General features: G+C 44.6%; 1 protein-coding gene across 1 annotated transcript in view; it reads left to right on the top strand.

Moving 5' to 3' along the window:
• WWC2 (WW and C2 domain containing 2) overlaps window positions 1–15,499 on the top strand; it is a 200,643-nt gene that overhangs the window by 112,342 nt on the left and 72,802 nt on the right. The window contains exon 11 of the mRNA XM_075860208.1: window positions 6,811–7,400. Within this exon, the coding sequence (XP_075716323.1) occupies window positions 6,811–7,400 (590 nt within the window). The remainder of the gene's footprint in view (window positions 1–6,810; window positions 7,401–15,499) is intronic.

The following is a 15,499-nucleotide window of genomic DNA, read 5'->3' as shown; positions in this document are numbered from 1 at the left end:
GTGGGTGATGGCCCCTTTACAGGTTTGAGGCAGCCTTCTACCAGAAATGCCCCTATTAATGATAATACCCCAATGGATGTTTTTCTGGAGGTAGTGGTGGACCAGCTCAGGAAAATTGATTCTTCTAATACTATCAAATTTAATACCTCTAGAGATGAGATGGCAGGCTTACAAGCCCTTGAGCAGGATGACAATATTGTCATTAATCCATTAGATAAAAGGTGGCAATATTGTTGTGATGGATCGTAATCCGTACAGTGACATGTGCCACCGCATTCTGAGTGATACAGCATGCTATAGAATTTTATTGAGTGATCCTATGCCGATTTTTGCAAACCAACTTAAAAGATTGGTAAATCAAGGCAGATCTCTCAATTTGGTGAGCACCAATGAACAACGCTTTATTTTGACCGATCATCCACAATATGCCACCTTTTACAGCCTGCCTAAGTTACACAAAGGCACATCTCCTCTTAAGGGTTGCCCCATTGTCTCTGGGGTTGATAACCTGACTCAGAATGCTAGTCTCTATATCGATCGGATCCTTAGTCCATTTGTACTGGCCCTCCCATCGTACGTTCGCGATACGATGGATGTACTTAGACGCCTAGAGGGCATTAAATGTGACCCTGGTGTACTTCTGGCATCACTGGATGTGGAGGCCCTCTATAGCTCTATACCCCATGCCACGGGATGTAGGGCTATAGAGGATTTTTTGAAGGAAAGGGGAACACAATTCCAGGCTCACAATGAGTTTGTGGTTAGCCTCCTTCGTTTTGTTCTCGAGCAGAATTTCTTTCTGTTCGATGGCAAATTCTTCCAACAGCTAAGGGGGGTAGCAATGGAGACCCCCTGTGCACCCTCCTATGCTAATTTATATCTGGGCTGGTGGGAGAAGATGATTGTGTTTGGGGAGGATATGGATCGATGGACATCTATGATCATCCTCTGGCTAAGATTTATTGATGACATCATGATCTTGTGGTCTGGAACTAAAGAGGAGTTCAGCGAATTTGTGAGCATCCTTAATGTCAACGAAATGGGACTCTTTTACGTCTGTTATTCATGAGAGCAAAATGACCTTCTTGGATATCAATATACACAAAACTGAACAGGGATACATACAAACCAATATCTTCAGGAAGGAGACAGCAACCAACAGTCTCCTTCAATGGGAGAGCTGGCATCCCGCACCTCTGAGAAAAGGCATACCCAAAGGTCAATACCTGAGGGCACGTAGGAACTGCTCCACCATGACTGACTTTAAACTAGCTGCCTCGGACCTACAGAATAGATTTCGCCGGAGGGGGTATCCCCATGATGTCCTTGGATCGGCCTATCGCAATGCATTCCATTGTAATAGGAGTGAACTCCTAAATCCCAAACAACGCACGACTGATGACCAAATGCGAATTATAGGCACGTATGATTCATCTAATCACGAAGTCATTAGAATCCTACAGACTTATTGGGGGATCCTGAGGACTGACCCAGATGTAGGGGACCTTGTAGGTGACAGACCATCGGTCACCTACAGGAGGGGTAGGAACATTAAGGATCGTGTGGTCCATAGCCACATGCTATCTATTCGCCCCACAACATGGCTTACACATAACATTAAGGGCACTTTTAGATGTGGGTCCTGCAAAGCTTGCGAATCCATCTCGTGTGGTAAGAACTTTAACAGCCATGCAACTGGTCGGACCTTTGAAAACAGATCCTTTATTAATTGTAAAACGAAGGGCATCGTCTATCTGATCTCGTGCGTCTGCGGACTGCAATATGTCGGCAAGACAATCGGAGAATTTAGGAGACGAATAAGGGACCATATAGGCGACATTCGTCGCAATACGGATACTTCGGTGGCCGACATGTTTGGGAACACCATGGTGGTGATACCCACGTCATTAAGTTTCAGGGGATCGAGCACATTAGGCCATCTGCCAGGGGCGGCAATTGGGATAAGCGGATCCTACAAAAAGAGGCCTAATGGATTTTCCGCATGCATACCATGAAACCGGCGGGTCTCAATGAACAAATATCGTTCAATTGCTTCCTCTGAATTGGTCGCTGTGACTCTTTATTGGGTGAATCCCTGCTACCACACCGTATATATTATCCCCTTTTTCATCAATTTCCCCTCTGTTACTTCAGCACATTCACCTTTATCTTGCGTCCTTCTCCTTGCGAGACCCTTTGCGGTGACCTGTACCGCTAGAGGACGCCGTGTGTGTCCCCCCCCCCCCCCTTGATTAAATCTAGGCAATGGGCAAAACCTTCTCCCTTCCCCTCACCCTGGTTTCCCCTTATACACAGACGGCGATCGAGTGTGCCGTTTTCTATTGGTTCCAGGACCGCTGTGTCTCCCACTTATAGGATGGCACACGCGGCGATCGAGTATGCCATTTATTTGGCTCGCGATCGCCATGTTCCTGTCTTGGGTCCTCTCCTTGGCCACTTATCTCAGGTTAGTGATACATAGCCGCCTTGTGATCCCTGGTTACTATGGACGCTTTTGTGGTCCTCCCCCTTGTTGTGACAGCGAACGCCCGGGGGCCGGCCCTGATCGGGCCGCGTCATGTGCGTGGCTTGCTACGGGTTGGCTGCCTGGCCGCCGCGTCACACCGGAGAGGGAGGGGCCAGTACTACATATGTCCGGTATTTCACTCGGCTCGTGTTCGACCAGCTGACTAGTGTCGTGCACGAGCCGGGTGAATGTTATGAGACACGCAATAGGTGTCTCCCGGCCATACAATCAAATTTAGATGTGTTGAAATCACATCAGTGTGACCCCTGATGAAGCACTGTGATCAATAGCGGTGCGGAAACGCGTAGGGACACGTGTTAGTGGCACGGATTGAGCAGGTGTTATATTATAATACAGATAGGGGGAATCTTTGTTTGGCAGCAATGTGCTAACAATAGTATCATTACCGTTCCTCCTCTGTATGGTCTACCGTGCCTACGCCTGTATAGTACAATTGGCTACCTAGCCCTAATTTTAGTAAGGTTTTCTACAATAAAAATCGTATTTTAATCGTTCATTCAGGCAGTGATACAATTCAACCCATCAAGTGAACGAACACCTGTTATATATCAATGCAACAATTGTTGTTCAACGTCAATATTCTCTCATGTTTAGACACTTCTGTCTAACTTTATAGAACCTATTAGTTGGCTCACTTTAAACTACTTTTTTGCGCCAGAAGTTTGGCGCAATTTGGCATATCCTAAGCCATGCCCCTTGCCAGGCAAGTCGCAAACCTCTTTGGGGCACATTTCATTGATGAATGTGTTAAAATTGATTTGCACTAAAAATAAGGTTCAAATGACATGTATGTAAGATCAGAAAATAAGAAATGACTGTGGTCAAGTACTATAAGGACCAGTTCACACATTCAGGATTTGTTGGGGTTTGCGTTGCGGAATACGCAGAGCAAATCCGAATAATTTTATTGTACAATGCAAGTAGATGGGTTTTTACAATCCCAACCCACATGCAGCGTATTTTTACATTGCTGATTCATAGATGCGGATAGAAATTACAAATCCGCAGCATGTCCAGTCCCCACCGGATTCAATTTGTATTAATTGCGTATTTTCATCATAAGAAATCAATTGGATGTTAAAATCTGCAATGAAATCCGCACCATACGTGTTTTCACGGTGGCCATTAAGGGTACTTATGCCCCAGCACTGTGAAAAGGTGGGCTGTGAGATAAGCCCTGCATGGGTGTCCCGTGCCGGATAGAGCGGGATTCGGGCTGTCTAAAGAAATCCGCATCGATCCCACCCGTTTAACCCCTTAGATGTAGCTGTCAATAGCGACAGCTGCATCGAAGTGGTTTAAAATTGAGGGGGCTCCCTCTCTTACCCCATCGGCCATGGATTCGATCACGGGGGTGCCGATGGTTTTTGTGGCAGCCTAACGTAGGCCCCCAGGTCTGCCTTTAGTGAATGCCTGCTAAGTCATGCCAGAGGCTGTGCCTAACAGATGCCTGTCAGTTTTATACAGAAGTATTGTACTGCAATACAGAAGTATTGCAGTGTATTATAAAAGCGATCAAATGATCGGATAGTAAAGTCCCCTAGTGGGGCTAAAATGAAAAAGTTTATACTAAATAAATAAATGGAAAATCCCAAGTAAACATGTGGTGTGACAAAAGCCTAAGAAGTTGAGTCAAATTTTTAACAACCTGACAAAGGAAAGAATTATATTTACTGGGGATTTTCTGATTTTAGGAGAAAATGCTGCTTAAGACCCCATGCACACGACCGTGCCCGTAATCACGGCCCACGATTGTGGGCACGGCCGGCCGCCAACGTATGGGAGCACGGCCCATAAAATACAAAAAGTAGGACATGCTCCATAATTCCCGGCACGGTTCTACGGCACGGACACCTATCCGTAGCAATACGGAAATATGTCCGCGGCCAATAGAAGTAGGTGGGTCCGTAATTGCGTACCGTATTATGGTCCGCAGTTACAGAGATTTTTTACGGTCATGTGCATTGGGCCTAAATGTATTTATTTGTTTTGTTTATTGCAGTTATACAAATACCATACAAAAAAAACAGACTATTAGTAACAAATAAAACACAAAAGGAAGCACAAAAAACACTAAACATTTTGAGTATTTGGCTGGTCAGTAAGGCTTCGTTCACATCTGCGCTAGGGCTCCGTTCCGTCTGAGCTTTCCGTCGGAACGGAGCCCTGACAGCCTGAAACGGAAACCATAGGTTTCCGTTTCCATTACCATTGATTTCAATGGTGATCGATCCGGTGCCAATGGTTTCCGTTAGTTTTCGTGGTGCAAGGGTTCCGTCGACTATGCTATTGATTCTGTCAAAACGACGGAACCCTTGCAGAATGGAGACGAACGGAAACCATTGGCACCGGATCCGTCACCATTGAAATCAATAGTGAAGGAAACAGAAACCTATAGTTTACGTTTGAGTCTGTCAGGGCTCTGTTCCGATGGAAAGCTCAGTCGGAACGGAGCCCTAGCGCAGATGTGAATGAAGCCTAAATGGTATTCTCTTAGGACACTGGGTGTATTTGGTATGTTGAGTTTACTGGAGCTCCACAACATTTAATGCAATGGACCGGAGATGGATTTTACTCTGGATACCATTCGACTGTAAATTGTGTTTGGTTATTTCTATAGGTCGTGCTATATTTTTCAAATTTCTCCATATTGCCCACCACCTTAAGCCATTCTTTGCATGTTGGTATGAAAGTCAGCCTTCCAGTGTTTAGGTATAATGCTATTGGCCACAAAGAGGAGCAGTACGATTAGCCTTCCTTTTAGGTAATCTAGCCTACAGAAAAGGTCAATTAACACAATTGTTTGAAGAAATATAAAAAATATACCTTATTATTAACATGTATGGGACTATACAGTTTAAAAAATGAAACATACAATGCAGTGTCAAGGTGTCCTACAAGGCAGGAGACATCTGGGCATGAATACAGTACGTATGAAATTGGTATAGGCTACATAAAAATACTAACACGGTATATGCTGTTTATATGATGGGCAGAATATAGTTAGGTAAATACAAGGTAATCGTCATGAGAAACACATGAATTTATGTAATGTACAAAAGACTCTAGTAACTATATATGCACAGCTAGACCTATGTAAGTAGCCCAATGAGACCAAGGTAACTTACCCATGTTGTTACTCCTGCACTGTAGAGTTGGTGTCTCTACAGTGCAGGAGTAACAACATGGGTAAGTTACCTTGGTCTCATTGGGCTACATTTAGTAATTCATTTTTAATGGGCTTTTTCCTGTTATGGTACCACCATAAGCATTGTATGTTAAAGAGGCTCTGTCACCAGATTTTGCAACCCCTATCTGCTATTGCAGCATATAGGCGCTGCAATGTAGATTACAGTAACGTTTTTATTTTTTAAAAACGAGCATTTTTGGCCAAGTTATGACCATTTTTGTATTTATGCAAATGAGGCTTGCAAAAGTCCAAGTGGGCGTGTATTATGTGCGTACATCGGGGCGTTTTTACTACTTTTACTAGCTGGGCGTTCTGACGAGAAGTATCATCCACTTCTCTTCAGAACGCCCAGCTTCTGGCAGTGCAGATCTGTGACGTCACTCACTTCCTGCATCATGTCGGCCACATCGGCACCAGAGGCTACAGTTGATTCTGCAGCAGCATCAGCGTTTGCAGGTAAGTAGCTACATCGACATACCTGCAAACGCTGATGCTGCTGCAGAATCAACTGTAGCCTCTGGTGCCGATGTGTCCTCGCTCGTCCGACACGATGCAGGACCTGTGAGTGACGTCACAGCGTGATCTCTCGAGAACACGCTGTGTGTTTGCACTGCCAGAAGCTGGGCGTTCTGAAGAGAAGTGGATGATACTTCTCGTCAGAACGCCCAGCTAGTAAAAGTAGTAAAAACGCCCCGATGTACGCACATAATACACGCCCAGTTGGACTTTTACTGTAAACACACCCACTTGGACTTTTGCAAGCCTCATTTGCATAAATACAAAAATGGTCATAACTTGGCCAAAAATGCTCATTTAAAAATAAAAACGTTACTGTAATCTACATTGCAGCGCCTATCTGCTGCAATAGCAGATAGGGGTTGCAAAATCTGGTGACAGAGCCTCTTTAATTAATAACGCAGTCCTATTGGCTTCTACTCTTTTATACTTGTTAGTAAATTAACCTTAGAATTGATATATAAAATATATATATATATTTTTAAATGTTTTATTTGACGTCGTTGATCCATTTTTGTGGTTTAACTAAAACGGTTTCTTTCTTTTAAATACACAGCCTGTCTGCAAGCACGTTATCTGTTTCATCGGGTAGCAGCCTTGGCTCCTTAGCATCTAGTCGTGGGTCCTTGAACACTTCTAGTCGAGGTTCTCTTAATTCATTGAGCTCTACGGAACTGTATTACAATCAAGGAGACAGTGCAACTGACCTGGACTATCAGTACAAGTTGGACTTTCTTCTCCAAGAGAAAAGTGGTTACATTCCATGCGGGCCTATTACTACCATTCATGAAAATGAGGTAGTGCACTCCCATGGCAGGCCAGAGTATACCAACCTGCCCACTGCACAAGAGGACCCACAAGAAACCAAACCTCCAAAGTCTGTGACATCACTCTCTTCCCTATCCTCCCTTTCATCATTGTCCCCACCCGGCTCTCCTCCAGTGTTGGAAGGTGCGTTCTCCATGCCTAGTCAGGATACCATTGGTACAGATTTTGAGAGTTATGACTTTCCTGGAATGTTTTCAGAAATGAGCATCAGTGAAAATCAGCAGTTATTGGACTCTTGTATAGAGCAATTTTCAACCTCCTCTGAGGAAAATGGCACAAAGCTCGAGACGACTACAACATTGCCTGAAGAAAGCACAGGTAAGGACCAAAGCTTCTGATTGTCATGGACAAGTACTGATTCCCTTCAGCTAAGAGCATACAACTTAACCTTGATACAGATGTCTGTGATGCGGGCAGTGAATAAGGCCTTCTGGAGTTCCCTGCACAGCCGGATGGCCAGGAGCGCTGCTGTGCAGGGAAAACTTAGAAGGGGACACTTTTGCTAAATGAACACTCTGGCCCCCTTCATTCTCACAATCGGTTGGGATCCCAAAAGTCAGACCCCACTGATCATAAATTGATGGCATATCCTAAGGATATGCCATAACTTTATAAGATGGGAATAACCCTTTAAGAAAAACTCTGGCAAGTGTACACAAACCCTGGCCTGTCCTAACCCCTTAAGGACACGGACAATTTTGGCCTTGAGGACAGAACAATTTTTTTATATTTCCCTCTTTGCATCCCGACGCTCGTAACTTTTTTTATTTTTTGTACGACGTAGTTATATGAGACTTTTTTTATGTAGGTACCATTTTTTGGTACGAATAAATTATCGTTGAATTTATATTAACACATTTTGGCCGATAATGCAGAAAAAAGCAGTCCTGCTGCAGTTTTATTTTTTTACACCATGCAACGATCATAAATAATGTTATACATTTGTTGTTTAGGTTGTTACGGTCGTCGCGATACCAAATATGTCTATATTATTTAATGCTCTGGGACTTATATTTTAAGAAGTTTATTTATTGTAAAAAAAATGTGTATTTCTGTGTATTTTTTTCCTTTTTTTTGTTATTTAACATTCTTTTTTTTTTTTTTTTACATTAATTTGACTTTTTTTTTTCAATCCCATAAAGGGATTTTTGATTTTGATTTTTTAACTGTAATGTACTGGCATATATCTATATGCCAGTACATTTAGCCTATGTACTGATTGTACACAGGCAGTTGTTAGGGCATACCTCAGTATACCCCAACAACAGGAAATATGTTAAGACAGCCCTGGGGTCATTCAATGGACCCTAGGCTGTCTGGACATACAAGTTATGGGCTTCGATCGCGTCACAGGGATTTTCTGTGACGCGATCAAAGGGCAGTCCTCCCTCCTTGAATGCCGCGATCAGCTTTTGTCACAGCATTAACGGCGGAGAGAAGATGTTTCTTCTCTGCCATTAGAGCGGGGCCGTGGCTGTGTATTACAGCCGTTGTCCCACTCCCGATCGCGTGCGGACACTGGCTGTCACACAGGACGAGAATGCTAGTCCTAATGCGCGAAGAACCCGCCACTCAGGACGAGCATTCTCGTCCTGTGTCGGCAAGCAGTGAAACCATATAATACCTAAAATCCATAATCCAGTGCTGTGCCCAGTCCCTTTCTTACTTCAACTGGCAGAAGCACCAGATGACTTCAATGTTAATCCAGGCAACAGTACTGGATCTACTCAGGACCTGGTATTGAAACTATTATCATCCTATGCCCAATGTTCCCTCTTAGTCTTGGCAGCTCCAGAGCATGGCAGTTAGGGAGCAGGGCAAGTCTCCAACAATGGTGGGCGATCTGATGACCAAAAGTAATACCCCCAGTAAGCTGTCCTATAGTGACTAAATAAGAGAATAAGAAAACATATTTTAAATGAGATATAATTACTTTTTTAAATACTATAATATTACAAGTCCACCAGTAAAATTGACCATTATAAACACCAATTATAGGCATCATTGAAAGAATCCCTTATTACACCACTGTCCCTGTAGATGGCATCACACACAGCCCTACCTATAGAAAGCTTCACACAGACCCACTGTAGGTAGCGCCACACACAGCCCCCTGTAAATAGCACCACACACATCCCCCTGTAGATATTACCACATACTGCTCCCTGTAGATATTACCACACACTGCTTCCTGTAGATATTACCACACACTGCTTCCTGTAGATATTACCACATACTGCTCCCTGTAGATATTACCACATACTGCTCCCTGTAGATATTACCAGACACACTGCTTCCTGTAGATATTACCACACACTGCTTCCTGTAGATATTACCACACACTGCTTCCTGTAGATATTACCACATACTGCTCCCTGTAGATATTACCAGACACACTGCTTCCTGTAGATATTACCACACACTGCTCCCTGTAGATATTACCACACACTGCTTCCTGTAGATATTACCACACACTGCTTCCTGTAGATATTACCACATACTGCTCCCTGTAGATATTACCACATACTGCTCCCTGTAGATATTACCACACACTGCTTCCTGTAGATATTACCACACACAGCCCCCTGTAGATAGCGCCACACACAGCCCCCTGTAGATAGCGCCACACACAGCCCCCTGTAGATAGCGCCACACACAGCCCCCTGTAGATAGCGCCACACACAGCCCCCTTGTATATAGCGCCACCCCCACTCCCTTGTATATAGTGCCAGACAGCACCCCTCCCTTGTATATAGTGCCTCACAGCCCCCCTCCCTTGTATATAGTGCCTCACAGCCCCCGACAGCACTATAGAATACTGATAGATAGCGCCACATAGCCCCCCTTGTGTATACTGCCACACAGACCCCCCTTGTGTATACTGCCACACAGACCCCCCTTGTGTATATTGCCACACAGACCCCCCTTTTGTGTATACTGCCACACAGACCCCCTTTTATATAGTGCCACACAGCAATCCCCCTGTGTATATATTGCCACATAGCCCCCCCAAAAATATAATATTGTACTTACCTTGCCCCGTTCTCGCAACGGACGGAGCACTGAACTGCCTTGCGGGTGGGATGCATGCGCAGACCAGCGTGATCCAGAGACGTCATCACGCCGGCCTGCACAGGGAGTTTTCAGCGCCTTATATGCTGCAGGCCTAACGTGGCCTGCAGCCTATAGTATTAATTTGTATACAAAGTGAATGTGGCTGTCGCTAGCATCGGGGCCCCCTCCGGTGCTAGTGACGCCACTGCATTCCTCCACGCCGTCCGTGACAGTGCGCGGGCTTTAAAAATTTGTGAGCGGGGGGACCGTGCAATGTGCACGGCTGTACAGCCGCGCACCTTATAGGGAACACTGTCTATGCCCCCAACACTTGTTACTAAGTAGCCTCCTAACATAGAACTTGATGACATCCAGCTTCTTCACTCCAGCTAGATACGCATTGAGCAAGAGATGTATTTCTACTTCTAGAGATTTGCTCTTCCACAATTTGGGAAACTTAATAACTTGTAAATCAACTCTGAACTTCATCCTTTAGACTGAATCTGCATATACTGTAGATTAATGTAACTCCAGATAGACTGAAGAATCTGCAGGATCTTGAGCTGTTTCATGTCTTCTTCTCTATTCACTTGAAAAGCTACATTCATGCTTCTAATGGACTGACTGGAGCTACATCACACTTTTGAGTTCCCATAAATTCTATTGGCATATTGTATGTTGTTTTTTTGTTTTTGTTTTTAAAAAAAACAAAAAAAAAAAAAAAAAGGAGGACGTGTCATTTTTTTTTTAAACCACATAAAGGGAGGCTTTATTCCTTGCTTCCATTCTTCTAAAAAAAATTTTTATTTCCCGCCATGTCCCGCTACGGGCCCCCGCTCCGTTTAGTGCCAAATATGATCATTTTGAGTAACGGGACAGAGATCCTCCTCTCCCCTCCGTAGGCGTTGCCTCGTGCATCACTTTGACACTGTCCAATCAGAGAGGACAGCCTCACAGTGATGCAGAATACCTGCTGATTTTTCTGCATTGCTGTGAGGCTGTCTGCTCTGATTGGACAGTGTCACGGCAATGCTACTGAGGAGCGATGAGGTCTCCTAACTAACCATACAATACATATTACATTTAAGGCCCTATTCACATGAAGTTATAGCCCAGAGTCAGAGATATACATCAGGAGGACTCTGATGGAAGTATAGAGTGGGATACGTCACCCGTACCCCCACCAGAGCTCTACTTGAAGTGATGTCCCCGGGGAAGCTTCTGAATTCACTGTCCATATGTGATTATAAGAAAAAGCGATTTTCGGCATTGTATTTTTTTTTTTTTTCTTTTTCCCGTTCTTGTTTCACACTAAATAACCTGTTAAATTAATATTTCAGGTACCTAGTATATGTATTTTTTTTTATGTATTGTATGGGCAACAAAATATATTTTATGCTAAATAATACCTTTTTTTGGGACATTTTTTTTCCCCATGAAGGGATAACTTTTTTAATTTTAGTATTTACTTATAATGTATTAGCATACTCCTGTAAGCTAATACATTATACTGTGTCACTATGACACAGAGCACACTATATGTAGTCCTAATAGCAGCCTAACAGCAGGGCTGACTGCAGAGGGCTCCCCCAGTCTCCGATCGCGTCACCAGGTTTCCGGACACTAAGTCGAGGAGGGGAGTCCCATTTACACATGCCGCAGTCATGGACCACATCCATCTGTGGGTTAAGCAGCTGGGGTCTGAGTTTCCTCCGATCCCAGCTGTATTCAGCAGGCTCCTCTAAGTTCAGGAGCTATTGGTAACCACTCCTGCTTAGAGAATGAGCACTCATTGGAGCACTCATAAGCCTTTTCTACAGCGGCGCCAAAAGACTTCGCTGTAGACGAAGGACCTGCTGTCAAGACGTTGGGCGGTCATTAAGGGGTTAAAACAGCATTTCTGGACTTTTGGTATGAAAAAGATTTTTGGAATAACCCCTTTGAGATCATGTAGGTGCGTCATTTCGATTTGCTCATCTAATGATGTAATTAGAGTAGGAATAGCCGTGGCGTGTGTTATGCAAATAGAAACAAAAGCATTCTTGGAGACTGGGCTGTTAGTGCTTCTCGCCTGCTAAGCAGCAGTTTTGAAAACCAGTATCACTTTGAGACGGAAAAAAAATTGCAGCTTGATTTGTCATTGAAAAGACCCCCTACTGCATAGAAGCAGTGTGAATTTAATACTTCAGCTTATTTGGGATAATTTGTGTCTTCACAGGAAAATAAAAAAGGAAACAAAAAACAGGTCTTTTTACTTGCAACGGTTTGCTGTATCACTCTGCCATCTAGTGGTCAGCACATAAAGACGGGCCTTCGTGCTGTCTGTCCAGTATAAACACGTTATTTATATTAAAGCATTTGTTCTTTCTCCAAAATCAAACCCTAGAAACAGATATCAATCCATGTTTTATATATAGTTAATATTGTTGCTCATATAGGAATGCAGTCCGAGTGCAAAGGTCAGTATTCATGTTTGTTGTAATTTCTGAAATTCTATAGGTTTTAGTTTCAGCACGGCAAATTTAAATATGTGGAACATTGATGGACATGTGTCTCGAAGTTAGCCTAAAATTGTACCAACATGTCAGGGGGGAAACGTCTTTTATCTCAATGTTACTTCATCTGCCAGTCACAAAAGATTAATCAAATTATTTAGTCGCTGACACCTAGGAGAAACTACTTGGTCTGGTCTCTACCTAACCATAGCTATATGTTTCAGTGCTCACACTCTATCTGACAGAACTCATTGTAATTTTCCATTTCATGTAGTATGTCCCTTTTTGGTATTTAATAAAGTTATTTAAATTAGTTTAAACCGTTTTCAAGTAGTTGGGGAAAAAACGGGCTTTCATTGCCTTTGGCAATTTTTTTGGTACAATTTAAAGTTTTTTTTGCCCGCCAACTATTAGGGTCTCTTATCTTTTCAGTTCGAAGATAGACTATGCTCCTACAGCCCCCAATGAAGATTTTGGGATGCCACTTATTGGGTGCCGTTTCACAAACTAGATTACACTTAGGTGTTATAATAAAAGTCCTCATTTATAGAGGTCTGTATGGTGAAAGTTTCTCTTTAAATGACTACTAAATATATTATAAAGTAAGAAGCTTAAAGAGGCTCTGTCACCACAATATAAGTGCCCTGTGTCCTACATAAGGAGATGGGCGCTATAATGTAGGTAACAGCAGTGCTTTTTATAAAAAAAAAACAATCTATTTTCACCACTTTATTAGCGACTCCCTCGGGTTGCTGTATTGGGCAGTCACGCACACGGAAACAGGGTAAAACAGACACAGCGGGTACTTTTTATTTGCACCAAACAAACAGATCCTTTTTGTACAGAGTTTGCGTCCACTGGGTAAAGCAACCAACAAAACAATATAACTTTGTAGAAAAACAATCTTTAAAGTTCTCACCCTGTAGCAGCCACCACCTGAGTGTGCAAATCCCCTTTGTTAGGTGCTTCGGTCATAGCAGTCTCCCTGGAGGAATAACAACCTCCTTCCTCCTCACTCTCTCTCTCTTCACACTGTCAGCTTCCCTTTTAATCAGGGCCAGCTGAGACTCAGAACCTCTAGAAATCAAAACCTGGAGTGGAGGTATGGGAATGGCCATCCCACCCAGAATCTCTACAGCCATTCCTAAATCCCAGACCCTGGAATCCAGCCTAAAAAACTCTTGCTCACCAACTAACCTTGCTGAGCAACGAACTTCCCAGAGATTTACACCACTGAGATAAGAGATCTCAGTGGCACATACCTACCCTCTACGAGTCTTCCTACTGACTGTTTACAATTGTCTAAACACTTCAGTAGCGTTAATGTGTTAGTATAAGACAGCACATACTGATCTAAAAGGATCCCTATGCGCTGCTTAAATGAATGGAGAGAAGTGTATGACGCTGATTGGTCACTGATTGGTCAGAGTCATACACTCCTCTGTACAACGCCCACTTGGTCAATAGTAAAAGCATAAATCTAAAATCGCTAATAAAGTGGTGAAAATAGATCGTTTTTTAAAAAAATAAAAAGCACTGCTGTCACCTACATTATAGCGCCGATCTCCTTATGTAGGAGACAGGGCACTTATAATATGGTGACAGAGCCTCCTTAAACAATAAAGTTTATCAAAGAGAACTCCTAATATAATTCAGCAATAGCAATATAATAAAGATGCTAGTGCATCAAATTCAACTCATTATCCTAGAACTAGTGTCCTCAACTGGCAGACCGCAGTCATACTGCGGACGCCAGTTGTCTGAACCACTTGGCGTCGCCTGGCGGAGCTCTGAGCAACTGCCACATTCAGTTGTAGCGGTGTTCTTAGGACGCAAATACAATTGAATACTATGGCAAATCAGGGATCTATCAGCTCCCTGTTCCGCCATTCACCAGGCTACAGGCCACGTTAGGACTGCAGCCTATAAGACGCTGGGACAAGATCCCTGTGTAGGCTGGCATGATCACGTCACCGCATCGTGCCGGCCTACGCAAGAGCTCCATCTTGGCCTCTCATAGGCTGCAGGTCTAACGTGGCTGAGGAGTCTGTGCAGCCTTGTTTGTTGTGGGAACAGGGCTAGGTGAGTTCAAGCTTTTTTTTATTTGTTTTTAGGGACACTATTGATGGCGGCACTGTCTACAGGGGTCTGTGTGTGTGGCACTGTCTACAGGGGTCTGTGTGTGGCACTGTCTACAGGGAGCTGTGTGTGGCGCTGTCTACAGGGAGCTGTGTGTGGCGCTGTCTACAGGGAGCTGTGTGTGGCGCTGTCTACAGGGAGCTGTTTGTGGCGCTGTCTACAGGGAGCTGTGTGTGCGCTGTCTACAGGGAGCTGTGTGTGGCGCTGTCTACAGGGGGCTATGTGTGGCGCTGTCTACAGGGGGCCGTGTGTGGCGAGGTCTACGGGGAGCTGTGTGTGGCGCTGTCTACAGGGGGGGGGCTGTGTGTGGTGCTGTCTACAGGGGGGGCTATGTGTGGCGCTGTCTACAGGGGGCTGTGCGTGGCGCTGTCTACGGGGGGGGGGGGCTGTGCGTGGCGCTGTCTACGGGGGGGGCTGTGCGTGGCGCTGTCTACGGGGGGGGGGCTGTGCGTGGTGCTGTCTACGGGGGGGGGGCTGTGCGTGGTGCTGTCTACGGGGGGCTGTGCGTGGTGCTGTCTACGGGGGGGGCTGTGCGTGGTGCTGTCTACGCGGGGCTGTGCGTGGTGCTGTCTACGCGGGGCTGTGCGTGGTGCTGTCTACAAGGGGCTGTGCGTGGCGCTGTCTACGGGGGGGCTGTGCGCGGAACTGCCTACTGGTGGGGCTGTGCGCGGCACGGCCTACTGGGGGGCTGTGCGTGGCAGGTTTATGGGGGGCTGTGCGTGGCACGGT

This window comes from Rhinoderma darwinii, chromosome 1 (genome assembly GCF_050947455.1).
Source record: "Rhinoderma darwinii isolate aRhiDar2 chromosome 1, aRhiDar2.hap1, whole genome shotgun sequence".
Taxonomy (NCBI): Eukaryota; Metazoa; Chordata; class Amphibia; order Anura; family Rhinodermatidae; genus Rhinoderma; species Rhinoderma darwinii.
The sequence above is the reverse complement of the archived record's forward strand: the minus strand, read 5'-3'. Positions and strand labels throughout refer to the sequence as shown.